This window comes from Erpetoichthys calabaricus, chromosome 16, assembly GCF_900747795.2.
Source record: "Erpetoichthys calabaricus chromosome 16, fErpCal1.3, whole genome shotgun sequence".
Classification (NCBI taxonomy): Eukaryota; Metazoa; Chordata; class Cladistia; order Polypteriformes; family Polypteridae; genus Erpetoichthys; species Erpetoichthys calabaricus.
In genome coordinates this window covers 89,892,789-89,911,921 of record NC_041409.2, presented here as the reverse complement: position 1 = coordinate 89,911,921, position 19,133 = coordinate 89,892,789, and the positions used below count along the sequence as shown (strand labels likewise).

The following is a 19,133-nucleotide window of genomic DNA, read 5'->3' as shown; positions in this document are numbered from 1 at the left end:
CAGAGGGAGTCAGAGACAGTTGACAGTATACTCCCGTGAAGCTGGTCCTGTAAAGTGACATGCTCTGTGACTCAGTCCACAGCTCGACCGAACAAAATCAAATATAAGTCATAAAGAGAGTGCACGAGAGTTGATAACCAGTGAGTGCTCTACCAGAAGTATGCATATAATGCAGTAAACAGGAATAAGGAATGAAGGTTTTTTGAAACTCACCAACAGAAGAGAAGCTCATATATATGATGTTGTGTGTTTTATGTACCATGATAGAATGGAAAAAAGACAAAAGGGCAGAGACTGTGCCTGAATTCACCGTATCTGGAATGCATCATACAGCACATTAGTGGCTATCTGAAAAAGGAGCAAGCTAGTGATACTTTGGAAGTGTGAAAAAGTGCTGGAAAGTCTTTACGCAGTCTAGTAATTTAACATCCCCAGTGATTACTAGTAATATAAATTAACATCAGGTGCCGAGATTTGACATGCCTTCCAACTAGAAATCATGTAATGTGATGTTGGTTTTAGTTAGTAGTTGTGCCTGAAATTGAAACAGGCAATCAAAATCGCAGAGCACACATCAATTCAGAAGTAATGGTACAGTATATCCAAATGACTAGGAAATGCACAGTGCCTGCAGGAAAAGCAACAATTGCATAAAAAATGCAACCCTCTCAAAATAATTTCCTACCTAAAAATAACTGCTCCTTCAAAAACCTGTATTACACATATTGACTTTCCATTAAATGTTGGAAAAACAAGAAAACATTTTAAAATGAAACACATTCAAAACATTATTGCCCCACAGCTCCAGGGACCGGAATTCAAAAATCGGCCTGATTACCATCCATGTGGAGGTTGCAAGTTCTCCTTGTATGTTTCTGATCTTTTCTTTGGGATACTTTTTCTTTTCACATCCCAGCTTTACTGTGACTCTAAATGGATGAGTGAGGGTGGGCATGCACATGAGTGTGCCCTGCTTTGGACAGACATCCCATCAAGAGCTAGTTATTTTGGGTAGGCACTGACTCCCTCTGACCTTGTAGAAAAATGAGTTGTTTAGAAAACCGCTAGATATATTTGTAAAGGCGATATATAAGAGTTGAATTTGCTGCCTGGCCTACTAAACTAATTAAAGGGTTTAGACATCAAAAGCAGGCTGCAGCTGTTATGCAGTGGAGTGGAACATACGAACGTGATGGAAGGTTGCAATCCAGTCGGGCCGCTGCATTCTAGATGACTTAACGATGGCTCAGTCTGGGAGTCCTGCCAGAACACTTAAAAGCATTTGTATTCATCAGTTGTGTGTTTTATGTGGTGTTTAGCAAATGTGCCCTGGGGGTACGGACAGGGGGAACTGGTTGTAGGTTGCACAACACTAGATCATCACCACTTGCTGATTACCAAATTTTTAATTTTCTGTTTGGAGGGCAGTGTGGCGTAATGGGTAAGGCTGTGGGCTTTATTGCCCAACTTATTTATTATTTGGCTTTATCCAAGGTAACTTACAACATTTGAAATATAATTGGTTACATTTCTTTTGTTTTTCCAATTGGAGCACTGTCAGGCAAAGTGACATTCTTATGGGCACATGGTGCCAGTAGTGGGATTTGAACCTCTGGGTCTGAGGTCCAAAGTCTTAACCACAATCAGTCTGTGTAATGTTGAGCAAGTCACTTGACCTGTCTGGCCTCCAGTTACATTATTAAAAATAATGGATGAATTAATAACAATCATACACGTACCTAACCCAGAAAAATCTCACTGATTTATATAATACTATGTGGTGCTTCATTTATGACAAGTCTTCTCAGCTTTATTTTGTCCTGAGTGTGACATTATAATTGCTTTTGTTTTGAAGATGTGACCTGTGTTTAGAATTTTTGTCAAAATTTGAGTTGTGCATGTGAGTGGCTTTCAGATGAGCTTTCTAGCGGACTACTGTACAATAATGGATCCAGCAGGAGTCAGAGTGAAGGTCCCCAGGTATACTTCCCCATGTTTCAGTGGGGATAGTCAGCCCCTCCATCTCCCAGTCTGGCTATAATGTTAAAAAAGCAGGGCCCTTATTAAGACACCATTCAGGAAGTTACTTCCTCTGACGATGTTTCTTGGCATAGGTTGCCCACCATGGTTGTCTTTCTTTTGAGACATTCATCATTTGTCCAAATTACAACCATTTTTCATGGCAACTTCCCTCCACCCCCACCATTTAATACAACAAGCATTAATAAGACACTGCTGTCACTCGCAATTTGAGAAATCGGTACACTTAGCCCAGCATTAATATTAAACTCCCACAGCATCCCTTCCTGCATTTGTCAACTGAATAAACGCCAATGACTAATAAGTCTGGAGCCCACTTACTTGGAAGGTCTGTCAGCTTGACTGAATTTGAGGGCGAGACCTCCCTTTTGGAATATAACCTCACGCTTTCTGCCTGCTTTCTCTTCTGAATAGGTTTAGATGTCAGATGTTCCATTTTTTTCTGGATGCAGATGGGAGAACAGGAATAGTGTTTCATGTGCCATTAGCCCTGGCAACACCCTCTCTCTGTAATGAGAGTGCACTTCCTCCTGCCTTCCTATCTAATGAATGTTCAGATTCTGAGGTTAGGACTTGCGTGGCAGTTCAGAAGCATCAGGCAAAGATTATTTTGTCTTTTAAATACATATTCATGCCAATGCAAGATTAGACAGGCAGACAGTGTGGTACAGTGAATAGGGCACTGGATTTGAAATCCCAAAGATGCTGGTTCAGTGACTAACTCACAGTGTGACTCTGAAGAAATCACCTAACCTGTCTGAAGTCGATTTATGAAGCATATAACACATGGCATGGTGGCACAGTGGTATCACAGCAAGGGGGCCGGGTTATATAAGTCCTGGGTGCTCCCTGTGTGGAGTCTGCATGTTCTCCTTGTGTCTGTGTGGGTTTCCTCTGGGTGCTCCAGCTTCATCCTACAGTCCAACAGTCTAAAAAAAAAAGTTATGTAATCCATTGTACTGTCACCTTGCATTTGTGGCATGTCTTGGAATGCACTTCACTACTGAAAGATACTATATTAGACAGCAAAAATGGCAGTTAAATTCCCCACTCAAATTCATTGTAAATAAGTCACCAAGCTGCCTGACTCCCAAGTTTAAAACAATGTCCTTTCCACTTTAGCACTATACGTGGAAACTATTAACTATTGGAAGACGTTGTGGCAAACCAAAATGGGGTCTCACGTTTTCATTGTATGACTGATTAAGAAAATGTACTTGCCTGAGCTAAGTTTGTAAATCAACACATTTAATCCATTGCATTATAGCTCTGTACTTGGAAAGTGTTTAAGTATGGTATGGTACTTCCAAAGTGTATGGTATAGAAAGGCTATATATTAATCAGAATTTGGCAACTCAATGCCTGCACTCACTTATACAGCGACTCTGAGGAAAACCCTTAACCTGTTAAAACACCATTGTAAAAATATATTTAATCCACTGTACTGACATCTTGTACTCGTCTTTACAACATTGGTGTTTGTAAAGTGTGTTGGGATGTTATTCTCTACTGAAAGCGCTGAGCTCCATTTTCTAAGGTGTCTGCATATAATGAGCAAGCTTGTCCTGCTATCCTACTCCTGATACACCAGGGCACATCACTGGCTTCACATCTCAGCTGTGACACGAGAGTCAGAGCTCTCATCAAATGCTCTTTTGTGTGTTTCTGCAGTGTCGGGTGGGCGGAGCCGTTTGCACCTAATTGATCTGGGAAGCTGCGAGAAAGTCCTGAGCAAGAGTAGAGACGGAGGAGGAGGCCTGTGTCTGTCCTTGACTGCCCTTGGGAATGTGGTACTTGCTCTGGCCAACGGTGCCAAGCACGTCCCATACAAGTAAGTCATTATTCACCTGACTGGCTTCATGAGGCTGTGGAACTGCCTTTCCATAAAAGTTCTAGAAGACAGCCAGGAGATTGATTGCTCCTGGAATTTGTGTTAGTTTTAGTTTTGTAAATGGTTTCTTCATGGCAGTTCAGTGACATAATAAAACATAACATAACGACATAGCACAATTTTACACAACATCACAACTTAACGCAACATATTGTAACATATTGTAATGCAATATAACATAACAACATTGAACAGTATAGCACAACATTACAATATAATAGAAGGTAACATACATCAGGAAGTCATAACAAAACATAACAATATAACATATAATAATGAAACATAAAATATTATAACATAATGTAACATATCATGCAACATCACATAACATTACATAACAACATAGCAACATATTGCAAGGTAACATAAGTCATAACAGTATAACACAATGTAACATAAAGTTATATAAATTCATCATAGCAACAACACAGCACAATGTGGCATAACACAGCATAACATGAAATATCATAGCATAACAAATATAACGCATCACAACATAACCACACAACACAACATGAAATATCATAACAGAACACATACATAACACCATAACAAAATATATCATAACAGCACATATGATACTGTAACATAACTTAAAATAGCATATTGTAACATAACAACATAACACAATGTGACCTAAAATGACGTCATAACACAGCATAACATCAAATATCATAGCACAAAACAACATGAAATATAACAAAACAGAAATACATAACAACAAACTACAGCCCAACCATACAAATTACACATAAAATGTAAAGAGTTCATTGAAGGGAATCATTTAGTGCTCAAGAACTTCATTATTAAAGCACAAGGTGGCAGGCCTCATTAAGAAAGGACTTTGTAAGTTTGGTGGTGTTGCACACATCTCCACTTTAAAGTCCTCCTTCCACACAGCTCACATTTTTCTCCCATTAGTTTTAGTCACATTTATTCTGTAATGGGACAAATTTTTATTGGTCTGTTCTTCGAACCATACACCTTTTAGGGACAGCAAGCTGACGATGCTTCTGAGAGAATCCCTGGGGAACATCAACTGTAGGACGACCATGATCGCCCACATCTCTGACTTACCAGTCAACTATGCAGAGACCCTCACCACCATCCAGCTTGCATCTCGAATCCACCGAATGAGAAAGAAAAAATCTAAGGTGAGTGACATAGCTAGCTCTTTGCCATTTGGGGTTGCATTCTTGCAGTCTACTGTAATGGGGAGGGGTGACTGTAGTGACCCTCCAAACCCAGACTGATGGCAAGAATGCCAAAAACATCAAAAGTTGTCCCATTATTTAAAAAAGTACAAGAGAAAGGATGCACAAAGAGAGAGCACCATAAATACACAACATAAAATACAAGCAACAGCCCCACTGCCCCCTTAGGTCTAACTCCATAATTGTTTATCCATTGCCCCAGAGCATTCCCCTCACTTCCCATCTCTCAGTCTTTCATTTTCACTCTGTATCCTGGCCAATTCTAACCTCTTTTATTTTTTTATTTTCTCTAGTATGCCTCCAGTTCCTCAGGCGGAGAGAGTTCCTGTGAAGAAGGTCGATCTCGCCGTCCATCCCATTTGCGACCGTTCCATCCCCGCACTGTTGCCCTGGATCCCGACATGCCTGTCCTGAGCATTTCAAGTGACCCTGACTACTCCTCGAGCAGTGAGCAGTCCTGTGACACCGTGATATACGTTGGGCCTGGGGGAGCAGCCCTGTCTGACCGAGAGCTCACTGACAATGAAGGCCCACCAGAATTTGTCCCCATCATCCCCTCACTCAACCGAAAGCGGGTCAAGGACAGCCCTGCTGGAGCCCCCAGGAGTTTTGACCGAGATCATTTCAAATGTAACACTTTTGCCGAGTTACAGGAACGGCTGGATTGCATTGATGGCAGTGAGGAGCCTTCCTCCTTCACGGCCGAGGGAAGCTCGAGTTATCCTAGGACTGATGGCGTGCCTTTCAAATCGTCAAAGGAAGGGGCTGACCCCTATTTACAGACTAGTGTGCAGGAAGGTCTTTCCCCGAAGAGGCTCTCCCACTCTCCAGCCAGCAACTCTCCTATCAAGCCCAAGCCTGAACATTCCAGCTGCTTGGCGGCCCAATCTGTAGGAGACAGGGGGTCGTTCGAGCAGAACACACGGACGCACGCTGATGGGGAGAAGTTGCCCGTTTGTGGTGGTCTGCCAAAAGGCACAGCATATAAAACTGTGGATCACACATGCGAGCCTGTCGTTAGAGAGAAGGCCTACAGCAGGAGACCCCTTCCCAAACCAGCCCCACCACCTCCTCAGCTAAAGGATGGTCTAGAGTTTGATGGGGTCAGCATCACCAGGACTCCACCGGTGGGGATGAGTCACCAGAGTGGAAAAATACCTGAACCGCGGTGCAGCCCAGTCCTCAGCAGCAGGCATCCCATGAGCAGGAGTCCTGTGGAAATAAGCCACCTGCGGTCCACCTTAAGGAATAAATGTTTCAATCCAGACATCTTGACGACTACCGTGACCCTGCAGCAGCCTGTGGAGCTGAATGGTGAGGACGAGCTGGTGTTCACTGTAGTGGAGGAGCTGTCCATTGGAGGGGTGCTGAACAGAGGTCGGCCGTCCAGCATAATCAGCTTCAACAGTGACTGCTCGCTGCAGGCCCTGGCATCTGGCTCCCGGCCTGTCAGCATCATCAGTAGCATTAACGACGAGTTTGATGCTTATACCTCACAAATGGAGAAATGTGGTGCCAACGTAGATATGGTGTCCTCGTTTCCCCAAGAAGCTCTGATCTCTTCCTGCAGCAGGCGCTCTTCCATTAGCTCCTGGCTGAGTGAAGTGAGCGTGTGCTCCATGGACGGTAGCAGTGCCCAGTCATGCAACACTATGGCCACACAATCAGGTGGCATGGAACCGGAAGGTGCCTTCTGTTTGGACGCTCTTGGCATGCTGCACGGGGATGTGTTGTCTCCTCAAATTGTGAAATGTTCCATGGACGACAGTGGGTTTTCCTTCTCCGAACTTGACGGTGACAGTGCCACTTCCAGCAAGCTCTCCCTGAATGTCACCAAGTGCCCATCAACTCCGGAATCTACCAAAGTGGCTGCTAGGTCAGGTAAAGCCTCTGCCTGTTCCTTAGACAAAGCCACCACCCTTGGCTTGTCCCAGACCAGCCCGCTCCATCAAGCTGTTCATTCCAGTCTTCCCAGGAAAATGAAATCTACCTCAGTTTCCCCTCATAACAGCAGCAGCACTCAGAACTGCCATGACCTGCAAGATGATCCCTGGTTAATGCGTATGGATCAGAACCCAGAAGCCAAAAGCTTTGACTCTGCCACAGCTGGCAAGCTCTACAGAAGTGGAACAAGCCTGCCTGCAAAAAAAACGGCTGTAAACAACAACGGTGGTGGTGCTGTGCCACGTGCCACTTCTAAGATGCAGCTGTGTTCCTCGTCACAAAGGGTTGTGGATGGCTGTGAGAAATCAAGTAATAAAAAATCTGAGGTGCCAAGCAAAATGCCACAGCTGAAGAGAGGCGCTACCACACTTGGCACCGTTCCTGTTATTCCCAATCCATCATCCACTGACTTCAAGGGATGCCAGGATGGGCCGAATGGGAATCTCAGATACTCTTCCTTGGGAAAAAAGGCAACTGTGCAGAAAGCTACTTTGATCCCAAAGCCCGGTGGCATCTCCCCTCCGGCACCACCAATCCGTAAATCCAGCCTGGATCAAAAGAACCGGGTTTTGCTGCCTCCCAGTGCCTTAAAATCTGCGGGTCCAGATGCAGGAAAGTCCTCCATGCCCAGACCAGTAGCTGTGTCTGAAGATGAGCTAGACGTGCGGTCAAAGGCCGAGCTGAGCTACCACAAATACTCAAGCTTGAAGATTGACCACGGGTCAACAAAAATGAGTGGCAGCCTGAAGGCTCGAGCTACCAGGTCCGAGTCAGGCCAGTGTTACGGCAGCCAGATGTCACTTGAGAGGTGTGACAGCTTGACATCCGTTGGGTCCAAAGTTAGCCTTTCTAGAGAGAATAGTGGTGCCAGTCTGGGGCATAATGGCAAAGCAGGTCGATCTGTGCCAAGACTTGGAGTGCCACCAGCTCCTACCTCTCCACCTTCCTGTATTGCCCCCGGACCACTGGTCAGAGCAGGTCAAGTGAAAGGCAATGTGAACCCCAAGGTGGTCAATGGTAATGGAAGCAAAGCCCGTAGCTTGTCAGCCAGTAGTTCCAAACCTCTGAGTTCTTCCACTAAGTCCCTGACCTCACCAACAGCACGAGGTGCCAACTTACCTCCTAGTGGTAAAGCTCCAGCTCGATCAGTTCCTGGGGTTAATGGAAAGCCTGGCAGGGGAACTATCATGGGCACAAAGCAAGCCATCCGTGCAGCCAATAGCCGAGTGACTGAACTGGCTTCTGGAAGCTCTGGAAAAGTAGGATCATTTAGAGGGTCTGGAGATTCAGACAGCGGGAATGACAGCGGAGTGAACCTGGGAGATGACCAGTCACCCATTCCAATATTGCCTTCTCCATACAGCAAAATCACTGCCCCTAGGCGGCCACAGCGGTACAGCAGCGGCCATGGAAGTGACAACAGTAGCATTCTCAGTGGTGAGCTGCCCCCCGCCATGGGTCGGACTGCCCTGTTCTACCATAGTGGGGGCAGCAGTGGCTATGAAAGCATGATCCGTGACAGTGAGGCCACAGGCAGTGCCTCATCAGCCCACGACTCCATGAGTGAGAGTGGCATGTCGTCCTCAGGCCGTACAAGAACATCCAAGTCGCCAAAGAAGAGATCGAATGGTAAGTGGGGCTCTTCAGGTTTGTAAAATGAATCGTTCGTTAATCATCCCAAATCGGCATTCTCCTTCTCCTGGCTGGGATTATCTGAGCCATCAGTGAAATACGATAGAAAATTCTCTAACCTGCTTAATCTCGGTTAGGTTTACTGGAGGACAGAAGCAAGGCAGCAACCAAGCCTGGACTAGCTGACAGAGCCATCTCAAACACACCCTCACAAAGAGAAGAACCCACACAGACACGTGAGGCACTGCACTGCACTGCACCACCATTAAATATCATGTATTTACATGAACCATCATCACCATGATAGCACATGGCACATGTCTGACATGTTAGTTGATGTCTTATTTACCTTTTTGGCATTGTGGAAGCCTCTGTATCGCAGGACTCAGCTTGCCCTCAAGATGTTTCATGTGGGTCCACTACAGTGTCCCTCTGCCACCCCCTCAAGTCCTAAACAGACAAGAACACCTGATGACCTAATGAAGTTGCACTTTCTGTTTCAAGTAGAAGTTCTCTGCACTGACTGACCCACTCATTAGGTCCAGCAGCCCTCCTGTCTCTATGATGTAAATATGAATGTGTGCCATTCTACATGTTTGAACCTCTCTCTGTCAAAATCTGCGCAGATTTCCCATTTGTACAGGGGAAGACCACAGACCATGCTTTATCTTTTTTCCCCACTGGGGAACTTCATTTAGTGAGGGCACCTGCACTTTATTAGAGAAGTGCACCTAGGAGTCCTTTTTAGGTACGTTTGCATATAATGCGATAGGCACCATGTCTGTCTGTACACATGATACAACGCAGATCCCAGTGGATTGATTTTATTGAAATTTGGCACACTTGACTTTTATTATTGTTCAATGAATTTTGTTGAGGTGGTTCAATTTTCCTTGCGATATACCACGAATTGAGCACACTGTACAAAGTTTAGAAATTTCAAAATCTCCCATTTAAATGCACTGGTGAATTTGCATTCTCATTCTTCTTAACACAGAAACAAATTCTGTATAGACAAGTAAAAGAGAAAAACACACAAGTTGAAATAACCACTCTCTAAGCAAATTTGAAACGTTAAGCTAATCAGAACTTGTAGTCGCACAGTTGGTCTCCATCTGTTAATGTCAGAGTTATTGTCACAAATACACAGTGCAAAGAAATTCTTAACTATACACTTGACCAACATGGTACAGGCTGCCACTGTCACTGTTCTTGTCATGAGACTACTGTTGTAGGACAAAAGTAATGGATCAATGTTCAATACTGTTCTCTTTGGCCATGACCTAAACGCATGACATGACGATTGAACTTCACAAAGAAGGACTCCAGCTGCAGAATTCTCCCACTTCACAAGCAATACTCACAGCCACCACATACTGCCAGGCTGGCGGCCATTGAAACCGTCCTCTTGGGGCTGTAAGGGTGCCATGCTGATCAGTGCATGAAACCTCCCAAAACCATCTGTTCATACAGTGACCGGCTTATAAACTGTATAAACCTCACATTATGGACTGTATTGTGCAGAGATATCACCTGTCAAAAAATCAGCTTGTCTGGTTTGGGAAGTGCGCTGTTAACCACAACACACTGACAGCACATCACCCTACACTCCTGTTTCTGCTGCCAGTCCTTAGGTTATTTTAGTGACATACATTTCAAAATGATTACTATTTATGGTTGAGAAAACGGCATTAGACGTAAATCACATGTCACATACTTTGCAAATGTCACCCTTGCACTTGAGCCCAGATCCCTCTTGATCCTGACATGGTGGTCTCTTCCTTATACTTGCCCTGTATGCAGTGTTGCCATTGCTTTGGTCTAGGTTACCTGCTGTTACAGTGTCCTGCTCATTACTTTCTACTCAGCATTTTTGTGGTGTGCGTCATGCTTCTACTTTTACACTTTGCTTTAATTTCTTTCCCAGTTGTGTAGATATGCTGAATCAACAGAAAATGCATGTGTGCAACACTACCATTTAAGACCTCCGGCCTCCTCTTTGTGACGTGTCTAACTAGAGCAGCACACGGCTCTTTGACAGAGCAGGTGCAGGATCTGAACTTACCAGTCAAGCCATTTAAACTGAATTATATATTTTAAGGTTCTTGCTATTTTATTTTTTTTTGCAAATTCAGTGTTATGTAAATTCATTATTATTATGATAAGACAGGCACCCAGTCCAGGGCAGTTTCCTGGTCTGTGCCCAGCGCTACTGGTATAGGCTCCTGACCCCTAATTGAAATGAGCTCAAGTATGATATGACATGATATGTAAACATGAAGGAGTTACAACTAAGCACCTGCACGAACATGAAATAAAGTTTAAAGCAGTTGTTTTAATACATTATGGAATGCTATATGGCAGAGTGGGGTCGGCACAATTGGCTCATAGCACCAGTGGCCTGGATTCAGAGGGTAGCCTGCTCCTGTTTTAAGTGGATTTTCCATGTTTTTCTCATATCCACGTGGGTTTGCTCAGAGTTTACAAAACGAATGGCTGTTCACACAGAAGAAGCGGGTTTGTAAAATAACTAGAGGTTTGGCTCCCAGGAATCGAGCTATCTCTGTAAACTAAATTGTAAGACACTCTGTCTGTCTTTTGAGATTTCTGACTTAGTTTGATGTTATTTGTCCATTTTTTTACACTAAGGACCTCATTTCAACCTTCGGGTCAACCAGCTTTCATAAAACTTTGTATGTAGGTTGCCATTGGTCCAAATTTAATAATAGGTTCATTGGGGGTTTAAAGGATAAAATCAGTATTTTGCAAGTCAAAGTTATTTCTTCACAAATATGGTATATACAGTAGCATCTGCCAAGTGAAATTGTGTTCCAAAGTCCAGAGATTCTTCCATCCATCCATCCATTTTCCAACCCGCTGAATCCGAACACAGGGTCACGGGGGTTTGCTGGAGCCAATCCCAGCCAACACAGGGCACAAGGCAGGAACCAATCCCGGGCAGGGTGCCAACCCACCGCAGGACACACACAAACACACCCACACACCAAGCACACACTAGGGCCAATTTAGAATCGCCAATCCACCTAACCTGCATGTCTTAGGACTGTGGGAGGAAACCGGAGCGCCCGGAGGAAACCCACGCAGACACGGGGAGAACATGCAAACTCCACGCAGGGAGGACCCGGGAAGCGAACCCAGGTCCCCAGGTCTCCCAACTGCGAGGCAGCAGCGCTACCCACTGCGCCACCGTGCCGCCCCCAGAGATTCTTATTAATTTTTAAAAGGTATCTTGCTTGCACTGGCATTTTACATTGGAGATAATGAGGCAGGGTATAGCCGGTAATCAAAAGCCATCAAACTTACCAAATACGTAACATTTTTTAAGCCAAGAGAGCTGTAAAGTATTGATCTGCATCTTTCGATTACACACATTGTAAAATAGTTTATACATGTCATTTTTGAACAAAAAAAACACACCAATATTATTAGATCCAGCCGTTTTAAAAAGAAGACCCAGCAGTGTGTGATCACTCAGAAATTTTGCATGTATAATAAAACTAAACCAGCTTAAAATTCAGGCTACATGATGTTTTAAAAATGTAATCAGGAAGGGTGGTTGCAATGGGTTGTGTGATAAATGCATCACTGCAAAACAGCGAAGTGGACGTTCATGACATTTTGAAAAGACTTTAAGGTCTTTTAAAAGTTCAGTTGAGAAACGGGGTTGTTATTTGGTGCAAAACCAAAACTGCGTTATCAGCTCAGGTAATGAATTTGGCATATTGTTTAGGTTTGGCCCTATCTACAGTGAAGGTGACATTGCATGTCAGTGATGCAACAGAAAGGATGACGCTTAATGTGGTGTGACGGGGATCAACACAAAAATCACACATAACTCCAAAATGACTGTTTTTGTCACAAAATGCTGTATTTATATTATTGTTTATGCAATTTAAAACATCACCTTCATGGAGTTTCAAGGATTCCATTAGGGGTCGTAATGGGAGAACCAACACCACAAAGACCTCCAAAAACAGCTAAATGGATGTTCATGACATTTTGTGTACATATTAAAGTTAAGCTGGTTTACGAGTTTCAGCTCACCTGCCATATCAATGGTTCAGTTATTCAAAAAGCCATCCCGTTTAATAAATATTTAATAATGAAACCATGAAGTACAAAGAAGTAGTGTTTATGGTGCCAACACAGCAAGGGGCTACTAAAGCAATGGAATCCAATTAGACACAAAAGGAAAAAATTCTAGATTAACGAGGGCAGACACACTGATAGAGAGGTAATGCAGATGATGGACGGAACAGCTAGCAATGACAAACGAACCAACATTTAAAGGTATACTCCACCAAAAATGATATTTTTTCTGTTACTTACAACATGTACTTTGTAGTGCTGGTCAAGAATTTTTTAATCTCTTGTTTTCTTGGAGAAAGTACATAAGAAAATTCTTATAGAATGGGATCCAAATTTGACCAATGATGAAAAATGCTGCGAAAAATATCCATGGAAAATCAAAAAAAAAAACTCACGTTACTTGTTGGTAGCTCAAGACATGCAAAGCAAAAAAGTTTGCTGAAACGTTGCTTACTTCCTGAATTATCATCAGGTATATAAACCTTTGGAACTGAAAACAGGACACTTGACCAATGAATGATGGGGAGAGGTGAATCTTCAAGCCAAAAAGTCCCTCCCATGAGTCTTTGAGTTTCCTATTTGTTGTTTATTCTTTCATGGATGTTTTTTGCAACATTTTCCATTGTCCAGCATTGGTCACCATTGGATCCCATTTTATGAGAATCTCTTTATTTAGAAATTTTCTCCAAGAATACATGCAAATAAATTTTTTTCTCTACCACCGCTACAAAGTACATGGGGTAACATATAAAAATATCATTTTTGGGTAGAGTATTCTTATTAAAAACATCAATATTTGCTTTCTTACTTTAACACCTTATACAAAAATACCTGGGCAACACTGCATACTTAAGCTAATATGCATTAAAAAAGGCACATAGTGTATGTTTGATGATATTATGGCTTGGGCATTTTTAAGGGATTCAGTTGTCACTTTTGTCACCCTCTTTCAGGCCTCCAGCGGCGGCGCCTCATTCCTGCCCCCATGCCTGACACGTCATCCCTGGGGAGGAAGCCAAGCACGACAGGCCAGTGGGTTGACTTGCCACCTCTGGCTGGGACCCTGAAAGAGCCCTTTGAAATCAAAGTCTATGAGATTGATGATGTGGAGCGGCTCCAGAGACATCGCCTGGAGGAGAGTGCCGAGGTGAGCTTCACTGACAAGACTGCTTGTGTATGGCTGCCTTATGTTAACAAAAGGGCAGGAAACAATGCTTGTGCCTCTAACGCTGAATAAGCTGATATCTTTCTTATGCTGGCAAAGATGCAGAACAAAAGAATGAAAAATCTGAAATAAAATAGCAAAGTAAGATCAGCCATTGTATTGCTGATGTGAGGTTTTCATGTTGGCATAGTTGGAGTGAGATCTTAACAGAATTCTGACCCAGTGCACGGGGTGGACCAAATATGAGATTCAAATGATAAAAGTCAAATATAGAATGTCCCCTTAATGCTGTTCTCTTCTCTTTATTTACAGCCATTCGAGGATGTTGAAAAGGTAAGTGTTGTGAATCTTTATTACTTCTTGGTTTTGTATCAATTCTTTGGGTAATTTGGAGTCTATGATTCCTTGAGTCTATGATTGCCTTTTTTTGGCATGCTGCCACCATTTTGGTGTGGTTATATTTCATTTCAGTGACCATCCATCCATCCATTATCCAACCCGCTATATCCTAACTACAGGGTCACGGGGGTCTGCTGGAGCCAATCCCAGCCAACACAGGGCGCAAGGCAGGAATAAATCCAGGGCAGGGCACCAGCCCACCGCAGGGCACACACACACACACACACACCAAGCACACACTAGGGACAATTTAGGATCGCCAATGCACCTAACCTGCATGTCTTTGGACTGTGGGAGGAAACCGGAGCACACAGTGGAAACCCACGCAGACACGGGGAGAACATGCAAACTCCATGCAGGGAGGACCTGATTTCATTGACTATCTTTGTTAAAAAAAAAAAAGAAAAAAAAAACATTTTTTTTCATGTGACTGTAACAGAGTACAGTATATCTTATATAAGTTGTGCATCTGGACCTTTTTTATCTATCCTGCTGCAATCCAGTTTGTCCTGTTCTCTCAAGACACCCCTGCATGAAGTCTTCAGTCACTTGGCAACTGTCACATTGAACAATAGTCTTCATTCTGAAAAAAAAATATTTATTTATTTATTTGTTTGCTTGTTTCTTGATAAAGTTTAATTTTGGCCATTGTTGAACCCCACAATGAACTTTAAGAATGCCAGTCCTTGCAACCCAAGTGAACAGAGTAACAGGTTTCAGCAGTGCTAATGCAATCACAAAGATTTCTCTAATAACCCGTTTAAACATAACAAACTAACGATAATAAGCTAAGGGAGTTGACCATTAGGATACTGAAGGAATGGCTGTTGAAAATGGGGCTTTGCAGTCACACATGAATAATAAATTAATAAACATGAATAATAAATTAAAAACCAGTCATTTCAAGCAGTAATGACCATTAGCAACACAAGGAATGTCTTAGCTTAAATCAATTGAATGTTATATTTTTAATAAAAGGTATCAATATCTGAGTGTGACTGTTGATTGGTAGTGTATAATTTTGCATTCTATCTATCTATCTATCTATCTATCTATCTATCTATCTATCTATCTATCTATCTATCTATCTATCTAATGCAGCACAACATACAACACATAACATAACATAGCAAAATATAACTTAACATAACCTATGATAACATAACATAATGTAATGCAGCATAGTGCAACACAACATACAATCTACATGAACTCAAGCAACTTGCACAACATATCTATCTATATTCTATAGTCACATCAAAACTATTACATAGATAGATAGATAGAAATGAAAGGTACTATCTATCTATCTATCTATCTATCTATCTATCTATCTATCTATCTATCTATCTATCTATCTATCTATCTATCTATCTATCTATCTATCTATCTTAGCTACTGAAAAATGTTCATCTAAAAATACTTCTTAGGAATCACGCCACATAAAGACTTTTGCCATCATTATGCTGATCCTCTGTTCAGGACCATGGATAGCAGCCAGCCAGGTTCACAGCTGTGGTGGTTTTCCGTCTTTAAAACCAGCATCCTTTTTTACACTTTTGAAATTAAATTTCATGATGGCAGTGCCACAGTCTCAAATGGTGAAACTGTTTGCCTCATGGCAAGGGCAGGAATTCAGACGGGACAAGGCTTAAAGTGGTAGTTGTTACATCAGTCAAACACATATTTTAATACTTCTCTTGACCCTGTAATGGAGAACACTGGTTCAAAAATAGATTACTATTTTAATCCCTGTATTGTCCTTGTCACTGTTGGCCTAGTGGTCTCAATCCCTGGCAGGATATATATACAGGATATGCTATGAAATAGGGGAGCACAACAATATGTGCACCTTGATAAAAGTCAAGAATCAATTGAGTCCATTTCATCAGTTGCTTAATCCTTCCCAGAGTCTGCTGTGGCTCGATTTCATATCCACTTCACGTCTTTTCTACAGGGCCTGCTGTACTTCAATGCAAAACTGAAGCTGCTAGAGCGACGGCAACAACAGATTAAGGAGCTGAAGAAGAAGCATGAAATACTGAAGGAGGAGCTGGAGGGTACAAAGCAGAGGCTGATGATGGATCCCGGCAAGTGGCTAGGAGAGTGTGAGTATCGGCTTTCTGAGTCCTTCTCTGTTGGGGGAGGGGTGTGAACCAATGATGGTGGGAATGTGAGTTGCATGCTCAGAATGGCAGCTCCTCATATCTGCCTCGCAGTTGTCTGGAGTTTGCCTATTCTGTTACTGAGGCCTAACATCCTCTTGCTGTTTGTAGACAGGAGAGGGTGTTTCTGTAATGCAGCTTTTTGGAGTAAATGAGTTGACAAAAGCTACTTTGGCACCTTTCACGGAGGCGCTACTCTCCGTCTGCATATCTCCTGCATGTCTTTGCAGAATACTTTAACAGGAGTGCAGGTTGCTTGTCCTGAATAGTCAAGCAGATCTTAAGGGAAATCAAAGTACATTTTATGAAAAGTATGGGACACAGGCATTTGAAGACACTTTACAACCCATAATGAGAGCTTTTTGGCTGATGCACTGCATAGCTAACGGTTTGCCAGCCAGTGTCTTTCACCAGTATGGTAATTAACTGGTAAGATATGCTGCGAGTGTCCAGCAAAGGGTGCCCATTCCCTTAGGAACCCATGGTAGTCCATGATTGCCAGTCTTTTAGGTTGGACAGGGAAGCTTAGTGAAGCCATAAAAGGAAATCATGGTGACCATGACAAGCCACCATGAAGACCTATTCCAAAAATTGTCAAGTAACGGTCATGACCAATAAACTCTAGTCATGCTGAAAATACACCGATCTAGCAGTGAAGATTTAGGGCAAGAGTGGAGCACAAGACAAAGCCTGTGCCTAGCTTGCTTTTAAATGCTCAACATAGTCTCAAATGAAATGTACCGAGGGAACCCGTGGATCAGCACATCTTCTACTCCAGCCAGTCATAACTGCTCTTTTGAGGGAACTAGGGGGCTTTCTTCTTGAGCAAGAGCAGAAGGAATGTCCCAGGCCTTAAGCCAGCTCTGAGCTTCACACTGTTGTGTTCCTATTTTATACTTTTGGGACAATAACCTATTTCTAAATTTCAAATAAAAGTATGTTTTGTAGAAAATCATAGACTAATCTGACTAAATATACATTTACTCCTTGTCTACTATTTACAAGTAGAGAAGTGGCCCCTCTTGGGTCCGCAGCCCCTCTCAGTGTAGGAGTACCAGACAACTGCTAGAAGCTGGCTGACCACCTGCTCTTCATGGAAGAGTCTTGGCTCCCTCCCTCTTTGGTGTTGAACCTTATCATGTCTCTGTAACATTTATAAGGGGTCTGCCTATCATTAACATGTCATATACATCAACCCTATCCATCTATCTCTCTAGTGTATAGTGCCTTTCATGTCTATCCATCTATCTATCTATCTATGAATGAGAGAGATTTTAATGACTGCCACAAATTGATATAACATTACTGACTTCTTTCTTTCTTTGCATAATATAGCATTTTTTCATTTAACTGTATGCCACACAGTGATTTAATATAACTGGATTGTTTTTTCTTTATTATTCTTTTAAGTGTTTGTGTTTTTTTGTTTACTTAACATTATTGGTTTCTTTCTTTATTTGTATTACATAGTACCTTTCATTTTATGGCATGTTATAAAGTGGTTTAACATTACCGCCTTCTTTCTTTATTTCTTTATATTTAGTACTTCCCCTTATGATGCATGCCACAAACTGAAGTATTGATAATTAACATAAACGTAATATTGAATGTCAAAACTGATTCAATATTAGTTTTTTTTTTTTTACTTTATTTCCCTTATATAGCAACATGACTGAACATTATTTTTTTCTTTCTTTGCATGATATAGCACCCCTAGTTTTTCACGGTTTCTTTGCATTACATAGCACCTTTTATTCTGATGAATGTCAGATTGATTTAACATCAGTGGTTTCTTCTTCCCTTTGTTTTCGTTATGTTGCACCTTTCATCTCGAATGATCCTTTTCCTATTGTTTCTTTCCTTCTTCTTCCCCTCTCACGTATCCTCAACAGTCGAAGTTGATCCGAGTCTGGACAAGGAGTCACAGGAGTACCTAGAGGCCCTGGAGCAGGCCACAGAGGACTTAGAGTATTGCGTCAACCTATGCAAGTCGCACGTCATGATGGTAACCTGTTTTGACATCGGTATGGTCTCCGACGGCCCAGAGGGGCTACGGGAGGTTGAGGTGTGAAGAGCAGAATGCAAGTGAATGAGAAAAAAAAATGGAGGAACACAAGGAAGGACTGCGAGCAGAAGACGTTGAGAAGCGTAATGCAAAGCCATTTTTTTGAGGGTAGAGAAGACAGTATTACCTACAGACACACAAACTGACAGACAGAGTGTCGAGGTGAGTGAACAGCAGGTGACGGGACATGAATGTGACGGGGGACCGGAGGAGCAGAGACGGGACAAGGAGGGCTGAAGTGAAGATGTACTGAAAGGTGCCACAAAGCCACTCGCACCGAGTCGAGAGACAGACGGTGGACACGAAACCTGCAAGTGCCTTGGAATTTTTGGGTGATTTTGAGTACCTGCTATTTTGTATTGGTGCTAGTATTAAAAACCAGCATACCTAAGCAAACCGAGAGCGTATTTAAAGAAGTATTTTATATGGGATTGTATAGTGTATTTATATGAGTATACAGTATGGACAACAAAAAAGTAGCAAAAAAAGCAATAAGTTTATGATTATT

At 42.5% G+C, this 19,133-nt stretch overlaps 1 protein-coding gene across 2 annotated transcripts in view; it reads left to right on the top strand.

The window, feature by feature from the left end:
• kif26ab (kinesin family member 26Ab) overlaps positions 1-18,825 on the top strand; it is a 209,223-nt gene extending 190,398 nt beyond the window's left edge. For both annotated transcript variants that reach the window (XM_028821276.2, XM_051919758.1), the window contains exons 10-16: positions 3,712-3,871; positions 4,923-5,085; positions 5,439-8,718; positions 13,785-13,978; positions 14,309-14,329; positions 16,353-16,503; positions 18,453-18,825. In XM_028821276.2, the coding sequence (XP_028677109.2) occupies positions 3,712-3,871; positions 4,923-5,085; positions 5,439-8,718; positions 13,785-13,978; positions 14,309-14,329; positions 16,353-16,503; positions 18,453-18,631 (4,148 nt within the window). In that variant the 3' untranslated portion in view covers positions 18,632-18,825. The remainder of the gene's footprint in view (positions 1-3,711; positions 3,872-4,922; positions 5,086-5,438; positions 8,719-13,784; positions 13,979-14,308; positions 14,330-16,352; positions 16,504-18,452) is intronic.
• Positions 18,826-19,133: the final 308 nt, after the last annotated feature.